The sequence below is a fragment of the Bos indicus genome, chromosome 4 (genome assembly GCF_029378745.1).
Source record: "Bos indicus isolate NIAB-ARS_2022 breed Sahiwal x Tharparkar chromosome 4, NIAB-ARS_B.indTharparkar_mat_pri_1.0, whole genome shotgun sequence".
In the NCBI taxonomy this organism is placed as follows: domain Eukaryota; kingdom Metazoa; phylum Chordata; class Mammalia; order Artiodactyla; family Bovidae; genus Bos; species Bos indicus.
In genome coordinates this window covers 49,307,878-49,329,567 of record NC_091763.1, presented here as the reverse complement: position 1 = coordinate 49,329,567, position 21,690 = coordinate 49,307,878, and the positions used below count along the sequence as shown (strand labels likewise).

Sequence of the window (21,690 nt, the reverse complement as noted above, 5' to 3'; positions counted from 1 at the left end):
AACCGTTCACTGTTCTGTGAACGGGTAGAGGGATGTTGGTATGTTGCTTGCTCATCACTGCTCTATCTTAGGCCAGAGGCCTCACATCTTTAGGGTATCACCTGACAGACCCTGTCCTGTCCTGACAGGATCTACAGACAGGTCAAAAAAAGGGGAGCAGAGGCAAGACAGAGCTTAAAAGCACAGACTCTGGAGCTGCAAAGTGCTGAGTTAGACTCCTGGCTTGGCCGCTTCCCTGCTGCAAGACTTGGCAGTCACATAATCTCTCTAGACCTCAGTTTTCACATCTATAAAACTGATGATTGTAATACTTGGATCCCATAGGGTTATTGTGAGGATTAAGTGAGACGATGCATGTAAACCAGTTGTACAGAGGCAAGTACAATGATGCACAATGGTGCTCACTTAAAGAAAAATTTATTATCACTATAATTGTTAAGCAGCAGCTAGCCAGGGTTGAGGTACCACGTGTTGTTGGGGGAGCAGCTATAGTCTCTGTGAGGGTCATTGGTAAACTGCCGTAGGCCATGTACAGACCTTCCTGTGTAACAGTGGCTGAGGGTATAACTGCCTAGTGGCTGTTTGGGCTCTAGTGGCTCAGCCAGCATTGCTGTCTCCCTTCTAGCCTGTGACTGCGACCCCAGGGGCATCGAGACACCGCAGTGTGACCAGTCCACTGGCCAGTGTGTGTGTGTGGAGGGCATGGAGGGCCCACGCTGTGACAAGTGCACCCGGGGCTACTCGGGCGTCTTTCCCGACTGCACACCCTGCCACCAGTGCTTTGCTCTTTGGGACGTGATCATCGCTGAGTTGACCAACAGGACCCAGAAGTTCCTGGAGAAAGCCAAGGCCTTGAAGATCAGTGGTGTGATTGGGCCTTACCGGGAGACTGTGGACTCGGTGGAGAAGAAAGTCAACGAGATCAGAGACATCCTGGCCCAGAGCCCAGCTGCCGAGCCACTGAAGAACATTGGGAATCTCTTTGAGGAAGCAGAGTAAGTAGTTGATAAGCCAGAGTAACAGCTCACGATGTTGTTTCAACTTGGTGAATCAACAGCACGGTGCTTCCATCAGGAGGGGTGGTCAGTGCTGTGAGTGAAAATAGATGCTGGGCATTCATCTTCTGGCAGTCACTGCTCTGGGCTTGGGGGCGAATGGACCCAGAGTTGTGGGGACTGCAGTGCAGAATGTGTACACGTTATATTCAGCACTTTTCTCTGCAAACAATAACTCTTGGGCAGTAGAAGGTCTGGATACAGAGACAAAGGATCCATAACAGTCACAACCGGGGTACTTGCTAGGCTTGTGAACTAAAATGACTCACACACTTCCAGGCCTCCCTTCTCACCTAGGGCGGAGGGGAGGATACTCTTAACTTTTTCCTTACAGAGTAACAAAAGGATTAATCTATGAAATGGTAATGTAATTGCAGAAAACATTAAATATAAGTTGTTGTCATATGTTTTGCTACTTCCAGGGAAATTCCATTACCGCAAGTAAGACTCCTATTTCTAGGTTATTTCTACTGCTCAGCTATTGGTCCACTAGAGCTGTGCTTCATTCATCCAATTTTAACAGATTCCCTACGATGAAAATTCCTCTTCTTAGTCCTTCTCTGGGCAGTCATATCTCTGATTGGAGAGTGTGTATTTTGCCAGTGAAAGCAGAGAGAATTGAGCTGAGTGATGCTGAACTTTTATGAGATTATTTTTTTCCCATTTCTCCCAGTTATCTTTCCTGTTCTCAAACATTCCAACTCCCTTTGCCAGAAAGGACCCCCAAAACAGCAAAATAAGATCTAGGCTAAAGGACAAAACAGGAAAGGATATGGAGCATTTGTGCTTCTCCAAATGCTATGAGTTTTTATTATAGATTCCCCATTTGGCAGGAGCAGGGGCTTTGTTTCATGGCTAAATCCTATACATTCAGGCAATAGTACATTATGCCAGAACTACAGGAGCAATTTTGTGTGATGATACTTTAATCAGCATCTCTAAGAAGTCAGACGGACTTTTCATTCATCTCCACACTGTGTATGAGAAGCAGGAAGCTAACAGCTGACATTAGCTCAAGTACCTTGTAGGAGGTCCTTTCTACAACTTCTAGATTTAAAGTAACTGGTCCCTTGACTTCAAGCCTCAGATCTTGTGCCCAAGATCATGTGGTTGATCAGGGTGTTAGGAGATGTCTGATGTGAGGCGATAATGCATTTAATGAGGAATTTTACCTCATTAAAAAAAGACCACAGTACAGCTCAGCCTTCTTACATGTAGCGATAACAAGCCTTAAAAGGCCCTGGTCTGAATGCAACCCCATTTAAGAAATGATTCTTGGCCTTGGCGTCATGCACCTTAAGGGAGAACAGAAAACTCTGGGATCCTTCGGGAGCCTGCCAGAAGAGCGATTACATTCCACCGGCAGCTCTGGTTCTACCTTCGCTCTTCATCTAATCACACAGATTGTAATCATCTCAGGAAAACTAATTTCATTAATCTATTTCCAACACAGTATCCAAGGATGCATGTTTTAGGATCCTGAGTGGCATTATTTAAAAATCTACAATGTAAGGTTTGATTTTTTTTTTTTTTAATTATAACATTATATGAGACCTGAGGAGAAATGAAAGCCTTCTGGGAATCAACAGATTAATAAAAGCAAAGCACTGGAAAAAAAGAAACTAGCCTCGGGTCAGGAAAAAAAGCCATCAGGTTTACAAAATGTAATTTAACCCACAAATCCTTTTAAGCACTTTTCCTTTGAGTTGGGTCATGGTATTATCTCAGCCTTAAATATCATTTTTCAAATGGCCTCCAACCTTTCAGCATCTCTACATTTTCCCAGTTTTTTATATGATTATATCCCTGAGAAGACAATTACACTCCATTAGGTGATACCCAGAGCTGAGGTCTTCGTGATTTGCACTTTCTTTGTGATATGTACACACCTGCGCACTGCATATGCGAGTAATTTACAAATAGATGCCTAAACTACAGCTTTGGAGACAGAAGATACAGAACAAAGGCAGTTGGGTTTGCATTCCAAACGAAATATTGTGCAAAGTAAACGGTTATCATATTCCATCCTCAGTGATGCTGCTTTCTTTCTCAGGAAAAATGAAAGGGTTGCTTTGTTGGTGGAAGGTGGCTCCTTTGATGGGACTTTGTCTGAAGGGGGGTGTGTATGAAAAGCTTCTTTGCCTTGTTTCCACTGTCTTCCTGGTGGCCATGGGGCTTTCTTTCTGCATGTCTTATCTTGAAGGAGATCCCTGAGGTTCAGATAGGAGTGTTTTTGGCAGGTGACTGGGAGCCATAATTCTACATGGGAGTCACTTATGTCTTTTGAGTTTGTGGAATTGTATGGGCTTGCAGCTGCTTATGTTACAGAGTGGGACGCATGCTCTGGATCTGTGCTCATGTTATATCAGATATTGAGAATCCCTCAAATAGCCCATCTGTCACAACACAGCTGAGTGGAACTGCTGTGTTTTCCTTCAAAGCATTGAAGAAAGAAAAATCATTAGATTTAACATAATCTCTTAATGATAAGATTAAAACCAGTACTTGAAGATGAACTGTTATAAACTACTGAATCAATTTGAAATTACAGAGTAATGGATACAGTATTAGGGGAAAATGTAAAAATGAGACTTCTCATTTTCCCTTGACTTTCTTGCCCTTAAGTTCATTTACCCTTCTCTTTACAGGAAACTAACTAAAGATGTCACAGAAAAGATGGCACAAGTAGAAGTGGATTTGTCTGACACAGCTATGCAAAACAACAGCACAGCCAGACAACTAGATACTCTACAGGCAGAAGCAGAAAGTCTAGATAGCACAGTGAAAGAGCTTGCTGAACAGTTGGAATTTATCAAAAATTCAGATATTCGGGGTGAGCATTTTTTTAATGCAAATACTTAATGGAGCACTTTCAGAAGAAAAGTAAGTGCTTTGTAATAATTTTAAAGCTTTTCCTCATTGAGTCTCTGGCACAAAGGAGGATTAAAGTCATTTTGTCAGTGTGGGATGTGGGGCACAGACGGGACTGCATGGAGTGGGCAGTGGTCTTTATGTTAGAATGGCATCCCATTTAGTGGTTGACCTTCATATGACTTGAAAAGGGGCTCTTATAAAAAGTTAAGAAATCAAGTTGATACTTCTGCAAATCATTTTATATTCAAGAATGTTACTTGACCAGGAAATCACACTTGCAAATCATTTATTGATATTGTAGGCCATATTATATAGGACCCTCTCCCCGCAAAGCAAAAGAAAGTAAAATATGTCAGATCACTCTATGCATCCTGTTTTATGCATGATTACATTTTTTTTTTTAGCTAGTTCCTTTAAAGCCAAAACATGTCAGGCTGTTTTATGTATATAACATTAGCCATTTGAGTGGATATAAACAGTTAAATGAGAAAAGGGAAAACTCATCTGGACATGTAATCTACAAGTTGTCTCACACCAGCTATTTAGAAAGAACTGGATGCTTGCCTGTGTAGGAACAAAATCTTCATGATTGACTTAATTTTTTAATCCAGATGTTTGGCATCCTCCAGAGCCACAGTTAGGTGCCAATGGGACAAAGTATATTCATTGATCATGAGAAGAAAGTTGTATTTCTTTAAGGTTTTTATTCTTTGAATTTTAAAACAAAACCATATGGTCAATTTAGGGAGATTGGGTACAAGGGGATTAACTGTGGGCAATTTCATCTCATGCTCTAGGAGCCTTGGACAGCATTACCAAGTATTTCCAGATGTCTCTAGAGGCTGAGGAGCGTGTGAATGCCTCCACCACAAGTTCCAACAGCACGGTGGAGGAGTCGGCCCTCACTAGAGACAGGGTGGAAGATTTTATATTGGAGCGAGAGTCGCAGTTCAGAGAGAAACAGGAGGAGCAGGCCCGCCTTCTGGATGAACTGGCAGGCAAACTACAAAGTCTTGACCTTTCATCTGCTGCCGAAATGGTAAGGTTTGAGTTTGGCCCCCAGGCTGCCATGCTACAAGAGAAAAAATACCCTGCTTTGTCTTTAACACTGTCCACTTTGCAGATGAGTCAGCGGGAGGGAAACCGGTCTGGGGTTTCTGTGACCAAGCCAGATTAAAAACAGCAGCATGTGAGTTTCCGCCTTCCTCTCGCAGCAATTTCTCTGTGGTACAACCAAAGAATCAGGACTACTCTCCCATGCTGCTGAATTGACTCACTTCTTATCTAAATGGGATTCTTTTTATACTGTGGACATTTTTTTTAAAACTTTGTTCTGACTTGAAGTGCAAATTGCATCCCAGTGAAACAATTCAGAATCATTCTCAGAGAGACTGCCTAAAAAAAATAAAGGGAGCTAAAGAATTTTTTTTAATGGATAGGTTATTAGTTAAAATGTTCCTTTGTCCTAGTAACTTTACATAGTTAAGATTAACCTGAGACCAGCCTAGAAAGTAAATTTACTTCCCAGAAGCTTTTAAAAAAATAACTCTGGAGTGAAATGAAATTGAGTGATGAGTTTAATGGAAATCAGGCAGAAAGCAAAAAAAAAAAAAAAAAAAAAATCCAAACTAGGTTTTTCTTCCTCTTGCTCCCTTACTGTTTTTCATAGAAGAATACTTATCTGAGAGAAGCTGCAGGGTGTTGTTTATAACCTTTATAAGGCTTCTGCTCTCTTGGCTTTAGAAATAGAGGATCAGTACAAGAAGGGGTAAAGTGAATTCATGGGAGGCTGGGAGTTCAGACTTCATTACAATTTTGTCTTGGTGACAGTCTTCCGTTCCTGAAACAGACAAAAACACTGTGCTGTATTATGACAAAGTTAATTGATGCCTACAAGATTATGTTTTCATTACCTTAGGAAACTTGATAGCATCTAATGGAAAGGTAGGAGATCTCTTACCATTTGTTTAATACAGAAACAGAGGCGTAGAGAAATATGTATTCGTACCTAACATGAGACAAAGCTGCCATATGCAGGCATGAAACGCCAATTCTCTTTCTTCAATAGTGACTCCTTCCTTATAAATTCTAATTAAAACTAGTCATCACAAGTTTCTCCAAACTAAAATGAAAAGCAGCTAAGGATGCTAGAGTATGTCTGCTTTGCAGCAGGGGGCATCTTGGGAATAGGTGGCCTGTGGGCAGCTTCCTCCAGCTATTAAGAACGGGAGCCCTGCCTGTGCCTGCTTTCCATCAGTTGAGTGGCCTAGAAACTTGCCACCTTCTTCCCATCTCTCATTGTATGTGCCTGTTAATAATCTTGTGAGAACTCCCTTTTTAGGTTCCACACCACCACTTTTTGTGTAGAAAGATTTTTGCTCCTTTGTGTTTTTCCAGGACCTTCGGTTCTGTCTTTGTGTATATTTAGTTAGACTGATGATGTTTTCTTCCAGGCCTGCCAGGCTGATGAAATAAAACAGATCTCCTAGGGTGTTAGAATGTTTTTAGAAAGTATCCCTGAGGTCTTAAGCCTTCTTGATTAAGGCTTGTGTTCTTGTATAGCATGCAGAATAAACTTTATTTTCTGAAGATTTTTATGTGCTATAAACCAGATACATGAAAGAGTATTACTATAAGAGATAATAAGATAATTATCACAGAACTATTAAGTTATTGAGTAGACTGTATTTTGAAAAAACTACTCTTCTTAAAAGAAGTACCAGCATGCTTTGTTTGGGAGTATTCTGTTAACTATTTTTCACTGTAGTATAGCTTTTCCCTCTTTTCAACATGAGCATTTTCCACAAAATAGCTCTAAACACAGTTTGTCTTCCTGCTCAGCCTTTTCCGTCATATAGCAAACCTGTAGTTTATCGATTTGCCATATATATTCTACAACCAAGCCTTTGGAAGTTTCTGGCAGGAGAGAGAGGAGGAGTCTGGCAGGGGCTTTGGGGGTTATTTGGAAAAATTATACCCACCTTTATTTTCTCTCTTCCTCTCCCATGTGGAATGTTCCCCACTTCTGCTAAAAATCTAACCAACCCACTCTCCTTCCCCAGCTACAATCCTCAGTAATCTCCATCTGCTTTCTTTCTTACTTGATCTGACCTATTTTTGGCTGTTTTCCCTAGAGTTAACGTGTCTTCCTAACTAGACATAAAGTTACTAAAAGGCCTGATTATGGGTCTTTTATATCACCCTTTTTACCAGAACAGTTAACAGGCTACTAGGTCCGTTCTCGATACCATTTTTTCTTTCGGTAAATTCAACCAGTTAGGAGACCTTTCAAAGGATGCATTCTTTGGCTTTCATATCAGCAGACTTCAACTGGATGGAGCAGAGCCCCTACGTGTGGTATTAGGGCAGAAGGTACTGAAAGCACTGATGCAGGGTTAAATCACTATTGCCTTGGAAGGAAGCAAGCTGGCTTACCCCTAAGCTCTTTGCTCCTCTCTATCCTGAACACTTTTCCAAGCACCCTTGCCGAGGACCACCTACACACTCTCTTGGGCCACCCAGGCCCTGCACAGCTGTTGGCTACCTTGGACTCACTCTGCACCCCGTGCTTGTTCCTTGGCTTTGTTGCAGACGTGTGGAACGCCTCCAGGGGCCTCCTGTTCCGAGACGGAATGTGGCGGCCCAAACTGCAGAACTGACGAAGGAGAAAAAAAGTGTGGTGGGCCTGGCTGTGGTGGGCTGGTCACTGTTGCACACAGCGCCTGGCAGAAAGCCATGGACTTTGACCGAGATGTCCTGAGTGCCCTGGCTGAGGTGGAGCAGCTCTCCAAGATGGTAATTCAGTGGATGGCCTATTTTTGTTGGCTTTCAGTTATGGAGGACCTGAACGGGAGAAATCTCAAATGCTGACTAATAAGAAAAGGCAAAAGTTTTTGTAAGATCAGGGAGATGAGGTTTTATTCATAGGTGGGCTAAGAATTTGCTTATTTCTCATTATGATAATTTGAAATATCCATGTAAATAACCATTGGTCCAGGGTTATGAATACATCCAGCTTTTATTTCAATTGAGCTTGGAACCTGAGAAAAAGACTAAAGAACAACTGGGGAAAAAAATTGTATATGCTAGCCCTAGCTATGTAAGACCGCTGTATAGGAACTGATATACTGATGACTTTGTCTACACAATAGTATGGTTGAATGCGAGACATTTCTAAAACCCATGATTCCAAATATAGTTTTTCCTCATCATTTTCTGATCATTTATAGTATTCTCGTCTGTTTGAGTGACATTGTTCCATGCGTATTTTACTCCCCATATATAGGTCTCTGAAGCAAAACTGAGGGCTGATGAGGCAAAACAGAATGCTCAAGATGTTCTGTTGAAAACCAATGCTACCAAAGAAAAAGTGGACAGGAGCAATGAGGATCTGAGAAATCTGATCAAGCAAATTAGGAACTTTTTGACCCGTAAGGAATTTTTTCGTTTTACTTTTAGATATTTCTTCCTATCTAGGAATATAAAACAAATTTTTAAGAGTACTGGAGAGGCCATAATTCAAATCTGCAGTTTTGATAAAATCAACTTCTTGCAGGGGATAAAATACTTCCAAATTTTAAAGTATTTCCATATTAGGAAATATTTTCATTTCTTAACATTTATGTTCAGTTCAGTTGCTCAGTCATGTCTGACTCTTTGCGACCCCATAAATCGCAGCACGCCAGGCCTCCCTGTCCATCACCAACTCCCAGAGTCCACTCAAACTCATGTCCATTTAGTCGGTGATGGCATCCAGCCATCTCATCCTCTGTTGTCCCCTTCTCCTCCTGCCCCCAGTCCCTCCCAGTCCCTCCCAGCATCAGGGTCTTTTCCAATGAGTCAACTCTTCACATAAGGTGGCCAAAGTACTGGAGTTTCAGCTTCAGCATCAGTCCTTCCAATGAACACCCAGGACTGGTCTCCTTTAGGATGGACTGGTTGGATCTCCTTGCAGTTCAAGGGACTCTCAAGAGTCTTCTCTAACACCACAGTTCAAAAGCATCGATTCTTCGGCTCTCAGCTTTCTTTACAGTCCAACTCTCACATCCATAAATGACCACAGGAAAAACCACAGCCTTGACTAGACGGACGTTTGTTGGCAAGTAATGTCTCTGCTTTTTAATATGCTGTCTGGGTTGGTCATAACTTTCCTTCCAAGAAGTAAGCGTCTTTTAATTTCATGACTGCAGTCACCATCTGCAGTGATTTTGGAGCCCAAAATCTGACAGTTTCCACTGTTTCCCCATCTATTTCCCATGAAGTGATGGGACCAGATGCCATGATCTTCGTTTTCTGAATGTTGAGCTTTAAGCCAACTTCTTCACTCTCTACTTTCACTTTCATCAAGAGGCTTTTGAGTTCCTCTTCTTTCTGCCATAAGGGTGGTGTCATCTGCATATCCGAGGTTATTGATATTTCTCCCAGCAATCTTGATTCCAGCTTGTGCTTCTTCCAGCCCAGCGTTTCTCATGATGTACTCTGCATATAAGTTAAATAAGCAGGGTGACAATATACAGCCTTGACGGACTTCTTTTCCTATTTGGAACCAGTCTGTTGTTCCATGTCCAGTTCTAACCGTTGCTTCCTGACCTGCATACAGAGTTCTTAGCTGTATATAAGTAATCTCTAATTTATGCAGATATAAGACATACTTGATGTGATACCCAAATAGTAAGAAGTCAGACATGTACTATGAGAATTGAATTTGGAACTTGTGTTAGAGAATACATGTAATGTCATTAGAACCTTAATTATAAGGATTTTTTGTTTTTTTGGCATTGTCCCCAAAGCTTTGTAATCCTATTGTTTTCAGGATATTTTATTTATGATTAGATAGCTCTATGTCTTAAGCATTCTGTACAGAAATAGAAAATCTCCAGGATTTGTGGTCCAGCTCATAAATGTTGCTGGTCACAGTTTGAGTTCCATCAGTGAGGATGGTTGTGGTTGCAAGTTAAACTCTCAACTGAAATAGATGTAATCAAAACAGAGATGTCTTTTATAATACATAATCAGTTCAGTAGTAGCTACATGATTCTGGAATCCATGCATTTCTCATCTTTCTGCTCTGTCATTTTAATTAAGCATATCAACTCTTCTCAGGCTCGCTCCTCCTCATTACAAGGTGGCTGCCAAAGTTCCACAAAGACACAATAATAGCTAATGGAAAAAAAGACCAGCTATTTCTTTATTGTATCATTTTTAAATAGAGGAAATCTTTCCCAGAAGTCTTTGAAAAGTCATTTCCATAAATCTCATTGGCCAGAAATGAGTACCATGTATAGATGTCACTGATACAGTAATTCCATACAGTAATGGGATTACTGTAATTGGCAGGCTAATCAGTATTTAACTCTGAACTGATAAGCTTACCTTAACTTACAGGTTGGTACCTGAACAAAATCAGTATTCTGTTAGTAAGGAAAAAGGGAGAATAACTTAGTAATAAGGAGCCAACAGTATTTGCTAAGAATATCTTATGGACTATTCTGTGATGGTCATCATTCAGTTGTGTATTTCCCTGGGCTTTATAATTTTAATATTCTTTCAGTTAAAAAAAAAAAAAGGCTTAAAAATCAATGACATACTTAGAATTTAAACTCTGGTATTTATCTTTTCAGGCAACTATATTGACTCTCTTGCTTCTCTGACTGGATTGTCTAATTTCCTGAATCCAGATACTTTATTAGGGATTTCAACACTTACATCTGCATTTACAGCAGTAGTCTTTTAACTCAAAGTTTTCATTGCCTTTTAGGATCAAGTTCCAGCTTTTTACCTTTGCCTGTAGAGTGTTCTACAATCTGAACTGAACAACACTTCACTCAACTTCCACATAACATGCTCTGCCCATCCTGTCTCTCCAGCCAGAGATGTTCTTTCTTCTCTCAAACCCTCTCATCCTTCAACACCCTCCAGTCTTCCCTGACAACCCCAGCTCGTCACCATCTCCAGTAGTATGCATTGTCTGCATCACTTTTCCTGTGTGTAGGTCTCATCTCCCCAACTCAAATTAAAAACGCTTACATAGGAAGTACCTTTGCTTGGTATAAGCCCACCAGGCTGAACACACAGTAGTAGATGACCAATATGGTTGAAAGAGTGAGCCATCTTTACTTTTTACTTTTAACAGAAGATAGTGCTGATCTAGACAGCATTGAAGCAGTTGCTAATGAAGTCTTGAAAATGGAAATGCCTAGCACTCCACAGCAGTTACAGAACTTGACAGAAGATATTCGTGAACGAGTTGAAAGCCTTTCTCAAGTAGAGGTTATTCTACAGCAAAGTGCGGCTGACATTGCCAGAGCTGAGATATTGTTAGAAGAAGCTCAAAAAGCCAGGTATCTGAACACAGTTTTATATGCCATTTAGCGGAGCTCATTTTGTGTATCTCTTCCTCTTCCTCCTAAGTCACTTCAGTCGTGTCCGACTCTGCGACCCCATAGACGGCAGCCCACCAGGCTCCACTGTCCCTGGGATTTGTGTATCTAGCATGGAGTAGTCTTTTCTTTGATCAGTGACATTTCTCACCGAGTGACCTGTGGGAGTCTCTCTGCATCACTTCAGGAAAGCTGGTCTTTAAAAGAAGACCAAGTACTTTTTTCTTGTTCACACGTATCACCCTGTTCTTTTTACTCAGCAAAAGTGCAACAGATGTTAAAGTCACTGCAGATATGGTAAGGGAAGCTCTGGAAGAAGCAGAAAAGGCCCAGATTGCAGCAGAGAAGGCAATTAAACAAGCAGATGAAGACATCCAGGGAACCCAAAACCTGCTCACTTCGGTAAGAGACTGCAGTCATTGTTGCGTATGGGAGAAACACACTCACACATACATTTGTCAGGAAAGAAGCACATCTGACCATTACCTATAAAGATTCTTACAGCTGAACATCAAAGGAGTCTTTTAATAAATCTGTACTCCCTTAGCACAGATGCTAAAAGTCTTGTTTTCTGGGAAAAAAAGGAGCATGAAAACAAACATTAAACCCCCTTTCATTTGCATCCCCACAAAAAGCCTTATGAAAGATAAGTTTCCAGTTCCTTCAAGGAATAAGATTCTGTTTAGTATGAAACATACTATTAATTCATTTTTAGTTTTAGAACATCTCCAGATGGAGAGACAGGATGGGCAGAGCAAGCTTTTGCAGCCCAAAAGCAACTACATAGTTAAGACTAGATTTATGAGGTGATCATTCACAAAAACTTTACTAGTTTTGAAAACCACTGGAAAGCAATGAATTAAATTGTCTGCTTCTGATACCTAATTTTAGATGAATCTGATAGAGCTCTTACTTCCCAGATGGCTCAGTGGTAAAGAATCCACCTACCAATGCAGGAAACATGGGTTTGATTCCTGGGTCAGGAATATCCTCTGGAGAACCCCCTCCAGTATTCTTGCCTAGAAAATCGCATGGACAGAAGAGCCTGGCGGGCTACAGTCCATGGGGTTGCAAATGAGTCAGACATGACTTAGCAACTAAACAGCAATAGAGCTCTTACAGCTAGACAATCTGTTTTATGCAGAATACATGGGAAATTTACATGCAAAATACCCTTAGAGCCTACCAAATATTAAAGGCATTCACTAAAAAAAGAATTATTCACATGGATTTAGTGCTCTAGTCTAAAATCTTAAAACTCTGAAATTAGATGCTTCTCTTACTGGCTGTCAATCCCCCTTCTCAAGACAACAACCCATCATATTTAAAACCTGGGAGATGGTTTTTCAATCTGCTTTCCCTACCATTAGTTAATGTAAGCCCATCTTCCTCTATTCCATTACCCTCAGTAAAATGAAGCCAGACAGCTCCTCAGCCACTTTAAGTTTTGAATATATATATATATATATATATATATATATATATAACCCTTTGTTTGGGCTACTTAATCAAGTTTAGAAAAATTGTATTTTCACCCCCAGTCTATGTTCCAACCCTTTGCTTTATCTCTAGGTTTTTCAATCTTGTCAGTGTGCTGTTAACATGTAAATGAACTTTAAGTGACTTTTAAAAAATGACTATTTTGAAAAGCAAAATGGAAACTATTAATCAAATTGTAGATGAAATATTTGGCTTGATGATGCAATTTATTTAAAGATGAAACCTTGGAAGGTAGGAAGTGTTTCAGGTAAACAGTAAGAAAGAGAAGCTCTAAACCATATTAATGAAAGCTTGACACAAACTATTCACTTACTTACTCTAAGTGTTATCTTCTAAGAATACTCCCTAAGAATTGTTTTCTAACTAATGGGTGAACGCTCAAATCAAGAATCATTTGGTTTCAAACAGTTATAACTTTGAGCATATGTGTATACTGATCCATTAGTTATGACATTATTCTTCAGAGTTATTCTACAGAACAGAACCATCCTTGAAGATCATTTTTAAGGAAAAATAGGTGCTCAGTGAAACTGGTTCTTCTGTCATGGGTCAAGCTTACTTTGGCTAGCTTTAAAAAAAAAAAAATCAGCATTTATTGATTATACTTTGAAAAGAGATCAAACATGGACCCTCCCCAGTTGCCCAGATGAGATACTTTTACCCTAAATAATTCTTGAGTACTTACAGCTTCCAGTTGTAACTTTCCCAGATCTATGCCACGTCACAATCCTATAGTAACTTTTCATAGTTTTAACATTCCAGGTTTCCAGGTCTTCATTAATTAGCTGAAAACACTCAAATTAACTTTGCAGGTAGCTCCCAAAGTGCTTTAATCTCCACTACTAGAGCTTAACATTTACAATTGATAGAAAAAAAACTAAAATTGACTGGAAGTTATAATTTCCCCACCCACATTAATTGAGAAAGTTATGTGGCTATCCCTTTTGCTCACATCAACTTCCTTGTGAACACTGTGTAGCCAGAGTTTGCAGGTGTCCTTAAAATGCTTTCTTGGCACATCACACTGCCTGGTAGTGGTTCAGTAAGAAAAAATTTACGTAAATTTCAGCCTAGACTGTCAGAAGTACTGAAAGAATAAAATATATGAGATGTATCAGAGACTATTTTGAAGTTGGGCACTTTGTATCAGCTTTCTTGAAATTTTTAGTAATTACTTCTGTTGTTCTAGAGCAGTGGCACAGTAGCCTTTTAAATTTTTCTCTACACTTGAATTCATACCACTTGCTACCACTTCTTGAATTAATTGCTGAATATAATCTATTATATACTTTCAGATAGAGTCTGAAACAGCAGCTTCTGAGGAAACTTTGTTCAATGCCTCCCAGCGCATCAGCGAGCTAGAAAGGAATGTGGAAGAACTTAAGCGGAAAGCTGCCCAGAATTCTGGGGAGGCAGAATATATTGAAAAAGTAGTATACACTGTGAAGCAAAGTGCAGAAGATGTTAAGAAGGTAAGAAGAGCTTTGTTACTGCACAGCTGTGTGAACAAGGGAGCAAGTGCTCTCCTCCAGGCCTTTCTTGGAATGGTTATTCATCAGAAACATCTTGGGTGACCTGTTTTGAAACAGCAGTCTTTAAAGACAAAGATGGAAAAGAATGGGAGTGGATATGAAAATATCCATACATGAGATGTAGGCCCTCAAATCCAAACTTGGATTACGGTTTAGAAAAATGAAATTAATTTAACAAACATATTGAACTTATATTTCAAGTAGGAAGAGCTTTATGGCAAACAGTAAATTACCTGTTCATTTGAGAAATCTTTTAAAGCGGGGTAGAAAATGCTTAAAGAATCCCTAACAGACAACAGCTAGTATAGAACCATATCTTACCTCTTCTGTGCTCATTTGGAATTAACCACCTCTTCCCTCTAACTGGAAGGTACTATATTTTGCAGAGGAAAGTCTCAAGCCCCCATTTTTCACTAGAAGCCAAGTAGTCACTGAAACACATTTAATTTTTAAATTTGTGTCAGTAAATATTTATCACTAAAGAAACCTTTTTAAACTTTTCAAGGGAGTGTTGAAACTCTTAAATGAATAGTAGGAAGCTATAAACTGAATGAAATCAAGACGTTTCCTTGAAGCTACTGTAGTTTTTAGGCATTATTACAGATAACTTCCCTATACCTTAGTCAACGGTCCTCCCACTTTTTTCTGATGTCTAAATATTTGGATCTCAGCACACCTATGTTTGAGAGAATCTATTTCTCTAACTCTCCTTCCATGAATTTTCTTACAACACCTGCAAAGAAAAAGCCTGTCCCCCAGGGACCTACAGGAACTCCACCATGTCTTTGACATATTTTCATTTTAAAAAATCATGTCAGGAACAAAACTCAGTCATTTGTGGAGACATGGACGGACCCAGAGACTAATACAGAGTGAAGTAAGTCAGAAAGAGAGAAAAAAAACATTGTACATTAACACATAGATGTGGAATCTGAAAAAAACTGATATAGACAATCTTATTTACAAAGCAGAGAGATACAGATGTAGAGAACAAACGTATGGATACCAAAGGGGAATGGGGAGTTGGGGGTGAGGTGAATTGGGAGATTGGGATTGACATGACATATATGTACTATTGATACTGTCTATAAAATAGCTAAGTAATGAGAACCTGCTGTATAGCAAAGAGAACTCTCTACTCAGTGCTCTGCGATGACCTAAATGGAAAAGAAATCCAAAAAACAGGGGATATACACATACATACAGCTGATTCACTTTGTTGTATATACAGTAGAAACTAACACAACCCTGTAAAGCAACTCTATTCCAGTAATAACTGAAAAATATAGAAAATAAAAATTATGTCAATATTATATCTAATTATACCATTTCAAGTTAATGTTTTCAGTTACTTACTCTTGCGTAGCTTGAAACCTGAGTACCTGTGGTGATGGCCTTTAATTCAGAATGCTGGCTGTGCAAGTTAGCATCTATGTGATCTAATATTGCCACAATTATATTACTGACACTAACATTATTACCTTTTTTTACCAAAATGTGGAACTGCAGACTCTGGACAATGAACTTGATGAAAAGTACAAGAAAGTAGAAAATTTAATTGCCAAGAAAACTGAAGAGTCAGCAGATGCCAGAAGGAAAGCAGAAATGCTACAAAATGAAGCAAAAACACTTTTGGCTCAAGCAAACAGCAAACTGCAACTCCTGAAAGGTAGATTTTTTTTTTTTAAACTTATTATTAGAGTTTATTTAAAAGGTAAAGTACCATTCACTCTGTCTCAAGCACTTAGAGCCTTATAATAAAAGAGGATCAGTCTTTGATTTTGAGATCATCATAGTATAACTGCTCAGACCTTTTATTTTTATTTCCCACAGATTTAGAAAGAAAATATGAGGACAATCAAAAATATTTAGAAGATAAAGCTCAAGAATTAGTAAGACTGGAAGGAGAAGTTCGTTCACTCCTAAAGGATATAAGCCAGAAAGTTGCTGTTTATAGCACCTGCTTGTAACAAAGGAGGGGGAGCTGTAAGTAAAAGATGGCTGAGGTGACCAAAGTAAAATCATTACCTTTTAAAAACTGACTTAATGATCTTCAAAATAAAACTCAACCTATTTAATGTTTTTAATCACCACATTTTGTATGGAGTTAAATAAAGTACAAAGCTTTTATATAAATATATATTGAGTATATTTTTCCTGATTTAGTATTTATGAATTCCTTTAACAAAGAAGGCTATTTTCGCAGTATGCATTTATAAGCTCACTGATTGTCTCCATGGAGATGCTAATTTCTGTTATGTCTACAGGCCAGTATCACTCATCTGCTTGGGTCAATATCCTCCACAAATCCACCCCCAAAAATCACCTTCCAGTTGGATTCCCAGATCAAAATTAGAAAGGAAGGAAGTACCCTAAGCTACCCTCACCATCTCAGTGGCTGCTCAGTTGATCCAAATCTACTCTAAGTACTCCTTACTCTAGAAAAGAGAACAAAAAAGCAGCAACTTTCAGGGAAGGGTTGAAACTAGAAAGGCATGAAACTAGAAATCAAGCACAGAAAAAGCATCAAGAAAAAAACAACTGCATGCAAACTAAACAACATCCTAATAAAAACCAATAGGTTTAAAGAGGAAATCCAAAAGGAAATTTAAAAATACCGAGACAAATGACAATTAAAAAAAAATAAACATACAAATCTATGGGATGCAATAAAAGCAGTTACAGAAGTTCTTAGTGATACAGGCCTTCTTTAAGAAACAAGAAAAATCTCAAAAACACTTAACCCACAACCTAAAAGAATTAGAAAAAGAACAAACAAAACAGTCAACAGAAGGAAGGAGATAATACAAAGAAATCACTACTAATAACACAGATTTATATGCTGAGAACTATGAAATATTAATAAAGGAAATTAGTGACTCGAAATGGAAAAATATCCCAAGCTCTTGGATTGGGACATTTAATGTTAAAACGGCAATACTATCCAAAGCAATTACAGATTTAATGTGATCTCTATCAAAATTCCCAAAGAATAGCAAGGAGAGATAAGAAAGCCTTCCTCAGTGATCAACACGAAGAAATAGAGGAAAACAATAGAATGGGAAAGACTAGAGATCTCTTCAAGAAAATTAGAGATACCAAGGGAACATTTCATGCAAAGATGCATACAATAAAGGACAGAAATGGTATGGACCTAGCCGAAGCAGAAGATATTAAGGGGTGGCAACAATACACAGAAGAACTATAAAAAAAAAATCTTCATGACCCATAAAACCACGATGGTGTAATCACTCATCTACAGTCAGACATCCTGGAATGCGAAGTCAAGTAGGCCTTAAGAAGCATCACTACGAACAAAGCTAGTGGAGGTGATGGAATTCCAGTTAAGCTGTTTCAAATCTTAAAAGATGATGCTGTGAAAATGCTGCACCCAATATGCCAGCAAATCTGGAAAACTCAGCAGTGGCCACAAGACTGGAAAAAGTCAGTTTTCATTCCAATCCCAAAGAAAGGCAATGTCAATGAATGCTCAAACTAGTGCACAATTGCATGCATTTCACACGCTAGTAAAGTAATGCTCAAAATTCTCCAAGCCAGGCTTCAACAGTATGTGAACCATGAACTCCCAGATGTTCAAGCTGATTTAGAAAAGGCAGAGGAACCAGAGATCAAATTGCCAATATCCACTGGATCACAAGAGAGTTCCAGAAAAACATCTACTTCTGCTTCACTGACTATGCCTTTGACTGTGTGGATCACAATAAACTGTGGAAAATTCTGAAAGAGATGGGAATTCCAGACCACCTGACCTGCCTCCTGAGAAATCTGTATGCAGGTCAAGAAGCAACAGTTAGACCTGAACATGGAACAATAGACTGGTTCCAAATAGGGAAAGGAGTACATCAAGGTTGCATATTCTCACCATACTTATTTAACTTATATGCAGAGTACATCATGTGAAACGCTGGGCTGGACGAAGCACAAGCTGGAATCAAGGTTGCCAGGAGAAATATCAATAACTTCAGATATGCAGATGATACCACCCTTATGGCAGAAAGTGAAGAGGAACTAAAGAGCCTCTTGATGAAAGTGAAAGAGAAGAGTGAAAAAGTTGACTTAGTTAAAACTCAACATGCAGAAAACTAAGATCATGGCATCTGGCCGGTCCCATCACATGGCAAATAGATGGGGAAACAGTGGAAACAGTGACAGACTTTATTTTTGGGGGGCTCCAAATCACTGCAGATGGTAAATGCAACCATGAAATTAAAAGGTGCTTGCTCCTTGGAAGAAAAGTTATGACCAACCTAGACAGAATATTAAAAAGCAGAGACATTACTTTGCCAAAGTCAAAGCTATGGTTTTTCCAGTAGTCATGAATGGATGTGAGAGTTGGAATATATAAGCCAAAGAATTGATGCTTTTGAACTGTGGTGTTGGATAAGACTCTTTAGAGTCCCTTGGACTGCAAGGAGAGCCAGTCCATCCTAAAAGAGATCAGTCCTGAATATTCATCGGAAGGACTGATGCTGAAACTCCAATACTTTGGCCACCTGATGCGAAGAAGTGACTTATTTGAAAAGACCCTGATGCTGGCAAAGATCGAAGGCGGGAGGAGAAGGGGACAACAGGATGAGATGGCTGGATGGCATCACCGACTCAATGGACATGAGTTTGAGTAAAATCTGGGAGTTGGTGATGGACAGGAAGGCCTGGCATGCTGCAGTCCATGGGATCACAAAGAGTTGGACACAACTGAGCGACTGAACTGAACTATCAAGTACCCATGACATTTTTCACAGAACTAGAACAAACCCTAAAATTTGTATGGAACCATAAAAGACCCAGAATTGCTACAGCAATCCTGAGGAAAAAAAAAAAAAAAAAATCTGGAGCTGTAACACTCCCAGACTTCAAACAATGCTACAAAGACACTACGACAGCAGTCAAAAAGATAATGGCATTGGTACAAAAAGACATGGATCAATGGAACAGAACAGAGTCCAGAAATACACCCACACACCTACCATCAACTTTCAACAAAGGAGGCAAGGATATACAATGAGAAAAAGACAGTCTCTTCAGCAAGTGGTGTTGGGACAGCCACATATAAATCAATGAAGTTAGAACACAGCCTCACACCATACACACAAATAAAATGGCTAAAATGAAATAATGCCATTTGCAGTAATACAGATGGATCTAGAGATTATCATACTAAGTGAAATAGGTTAGAAAGAGAAACAAATACCATATGACTACCATTTACATAGGATGAGATGGTTAGATAGCATCACGGACCCACTGGACACGAATCTGAGCAAACTCCAAGAGACTGGAAGACAGAGGAGCCTGGGGTGCTTCAATGTACGGTATAGCAAAAAGTCAGACATGTCTTAGCAGCTCAACACCACCACCACTTACATGTGGAATCTAAAATAGGATACAAATCAGCATATATATGAAACAGACTCAGAGATAAAGAGACTTATGGTTGCCACAGCAGAGGGGGCGTAGGGAGGAAAGGAATGGGAATTTGAGATTAGCAAAGGCATATTATATATGGCATGGATAAACAAAGTCCGACTGTATAGCAGAGGGAACTATACTCACGATCCTCTGACAAGTCATAATGGAAAATACATATAGGTATAACTGAGTCACTTTGCTGTACAGAAGAAATTAATACAAATTGTAAATCAACTAGACTCCAATAAAATTTTTAAAAACCAGAGGGCTGTCACCTACAACAGGGCTAGGGTTGCTGAGGGGAATGTTTAAACTGAGCCAACGTTTAGGGACACTGCTTATGCCAAGGGGGCAGGTCTACAAAAGTACAGAAGGATGCTGTCATTTCTCAGATCTTACATTGTATTTTATTTAATTTCACAATCTGGTAACAATCACTTATTCCACAGGACAAAGAAGATACATGGACCATAACTGTCAAGGCTTTGTCAACTTCATAGCTGAGTTAGCTGGAAACAGGCCAGGCCCTAAGTGACTTTTTCACACCTTCTCCTTAGAGCAAGGCTATTCTGTATTCCACTTAACAACCACCCACACATCTAACACAGCTGCATTTGAAGCTGGGCCCAAACCAAATTTACGGTTATGTAAACAGCTGTAAATTCGACAATAAGGCAACTTTCTTCTGGTTCCAAGCATTTATTTGTCACTCTTATTTAGGTAGAAATCCTAATAACTAACAAGGTGGTTGTGCCTCCTCATCTACTAGAGCATCTAAATCTTTTTCCCCCTTGATTATAAGTATTTTACTTACAATTAAGTAGAAGTAGAAACCTTCACTACTCCTCATTCCTTTTCAGCCAAACAACTAAAAATCTCACTTTGAAATTACTCTTTTTCATTGAAATTACTAATTTTAATCAGCTCAATGAACTGGGCAACTAACAGCCCCATCGTCACAAGTCAAGAGAATACTTAGAACTTAGTACATAACAAGTGAACACTTAAAATTTGTTTTATACAGGACTTCATTCCCAGATATATTTTCACTCTCATACTGAATGAGAACCTTTAAAGTTGCATTTAACTATTATTTTGTGTCTCTACTGCTAGTAGTCCATATTAAATTATATTTCACTATTCTTTAATCAGATCTTTCTACCTAGAGTAGAGGACACATTTTAAGTTTAAATAAATTAGCACTTCACAGGATATTGGGATTTCAGATTTTAAAAAGATTCAGTTTATTACCAATAACAGGGAATAGCACATTCAGACCAACACTCCTATAGATTAACTGAAAACTCTGAATTTTAAAAAAAGTAAAGTTACTGGACAACAATCAGAAGTAGGTGGGGGTAGGGAGGGAGAGTACCACTCAAACAACAGCACTGGGTGGAATTCTCATTTTTAATAGCTTTTCACTTGAGGGCAAATCCCAGGAAGTGGCAACTTGAGCAGAAGCCAAGTTTTACTGGTTAAGGAATCAGAGGACAGAGTCTGGGGAAAACAACAGCAAATGAAATGAGGGGAAGAACCCCAGAAAAGACAGGTCTAATAAATTCTGCACATTCCTTGTCCAGTCTCTGACTTACCTGTGCACTACACGTGCATGGTACAAACTTCAGCCCAAGTGAAGCTAAAACAATTGAGTAGAGATTTCAGCTGCGTTCCCCTCCATCCCACACAAAGACAACAAGAGTTTGGCATTCAAATCAAGTTAACTGCTCACTAAAAAATTCAATATTTTCCAGAGGTAACAGAATCCAGTCTTTAGAATGTATTGATTTATAAGGACTGTAATACAATTCAAGACCACTGGACATGTGGAAAAAAAAGGAAAATGGACTTATATGTAAATAAATTAAAACCTGAAGGTTACTAAACATTTTCCTTTAATCTCCGATCAACTGATATCTT

At 39.2% G+C, this 21,690-nt stretch overlaps 1 protein-coding gene across 1 annotated transcript in view; it reads left to right on the top strand.

Annotated features, from left to right (window-relative positions):
• The window catches only part of LAMB1 (laminin subunit beta 1), a 76,936-nt gene extending 60,456 nt beyond the window's left edge, over positions 1-16,480 (top strand). The window contains exons 25-34 of the mRNA XM_070787755.1: positions 626-995; positions 3,704-3,888; positions 4,727-4,968; positions 7,521-7,724; positions 8,215-8,359; positions 11,062-11,269; positions 11,569-11,710; positions 14,104-14,280; positions 15,850-16,009; positions 16,174-16,480. Coding sequence (XP_070643856.1) covers positions 626-995; positions 3,704-3,888; positions 4,727-4,968; positions 7,521-7,724; positions 8,215-8,359; positions 11,062-11,269; positions 11,569-11,710; positions 14,104-14,280; positions 15,850-16,009; positions 16,174-16,310 — 1,970 coding nt within the window. The 3' untranslated portion in view covers positions 16,311-16,480. The remainder of the gene's footprint in view (positions 1-625; positions 996-3,703; positions 3,889-4,726; positions 4,969-7,520; positions 7,725-8,214; positions 8,360-11,061; positions 11,270-11,568; positions 11,711-14,103; positions 14,281-15,849; positions 16,010-16,173) is intronic.
• Positions 16,481-21,690: the final 5,210 nt, after the last annotated feature.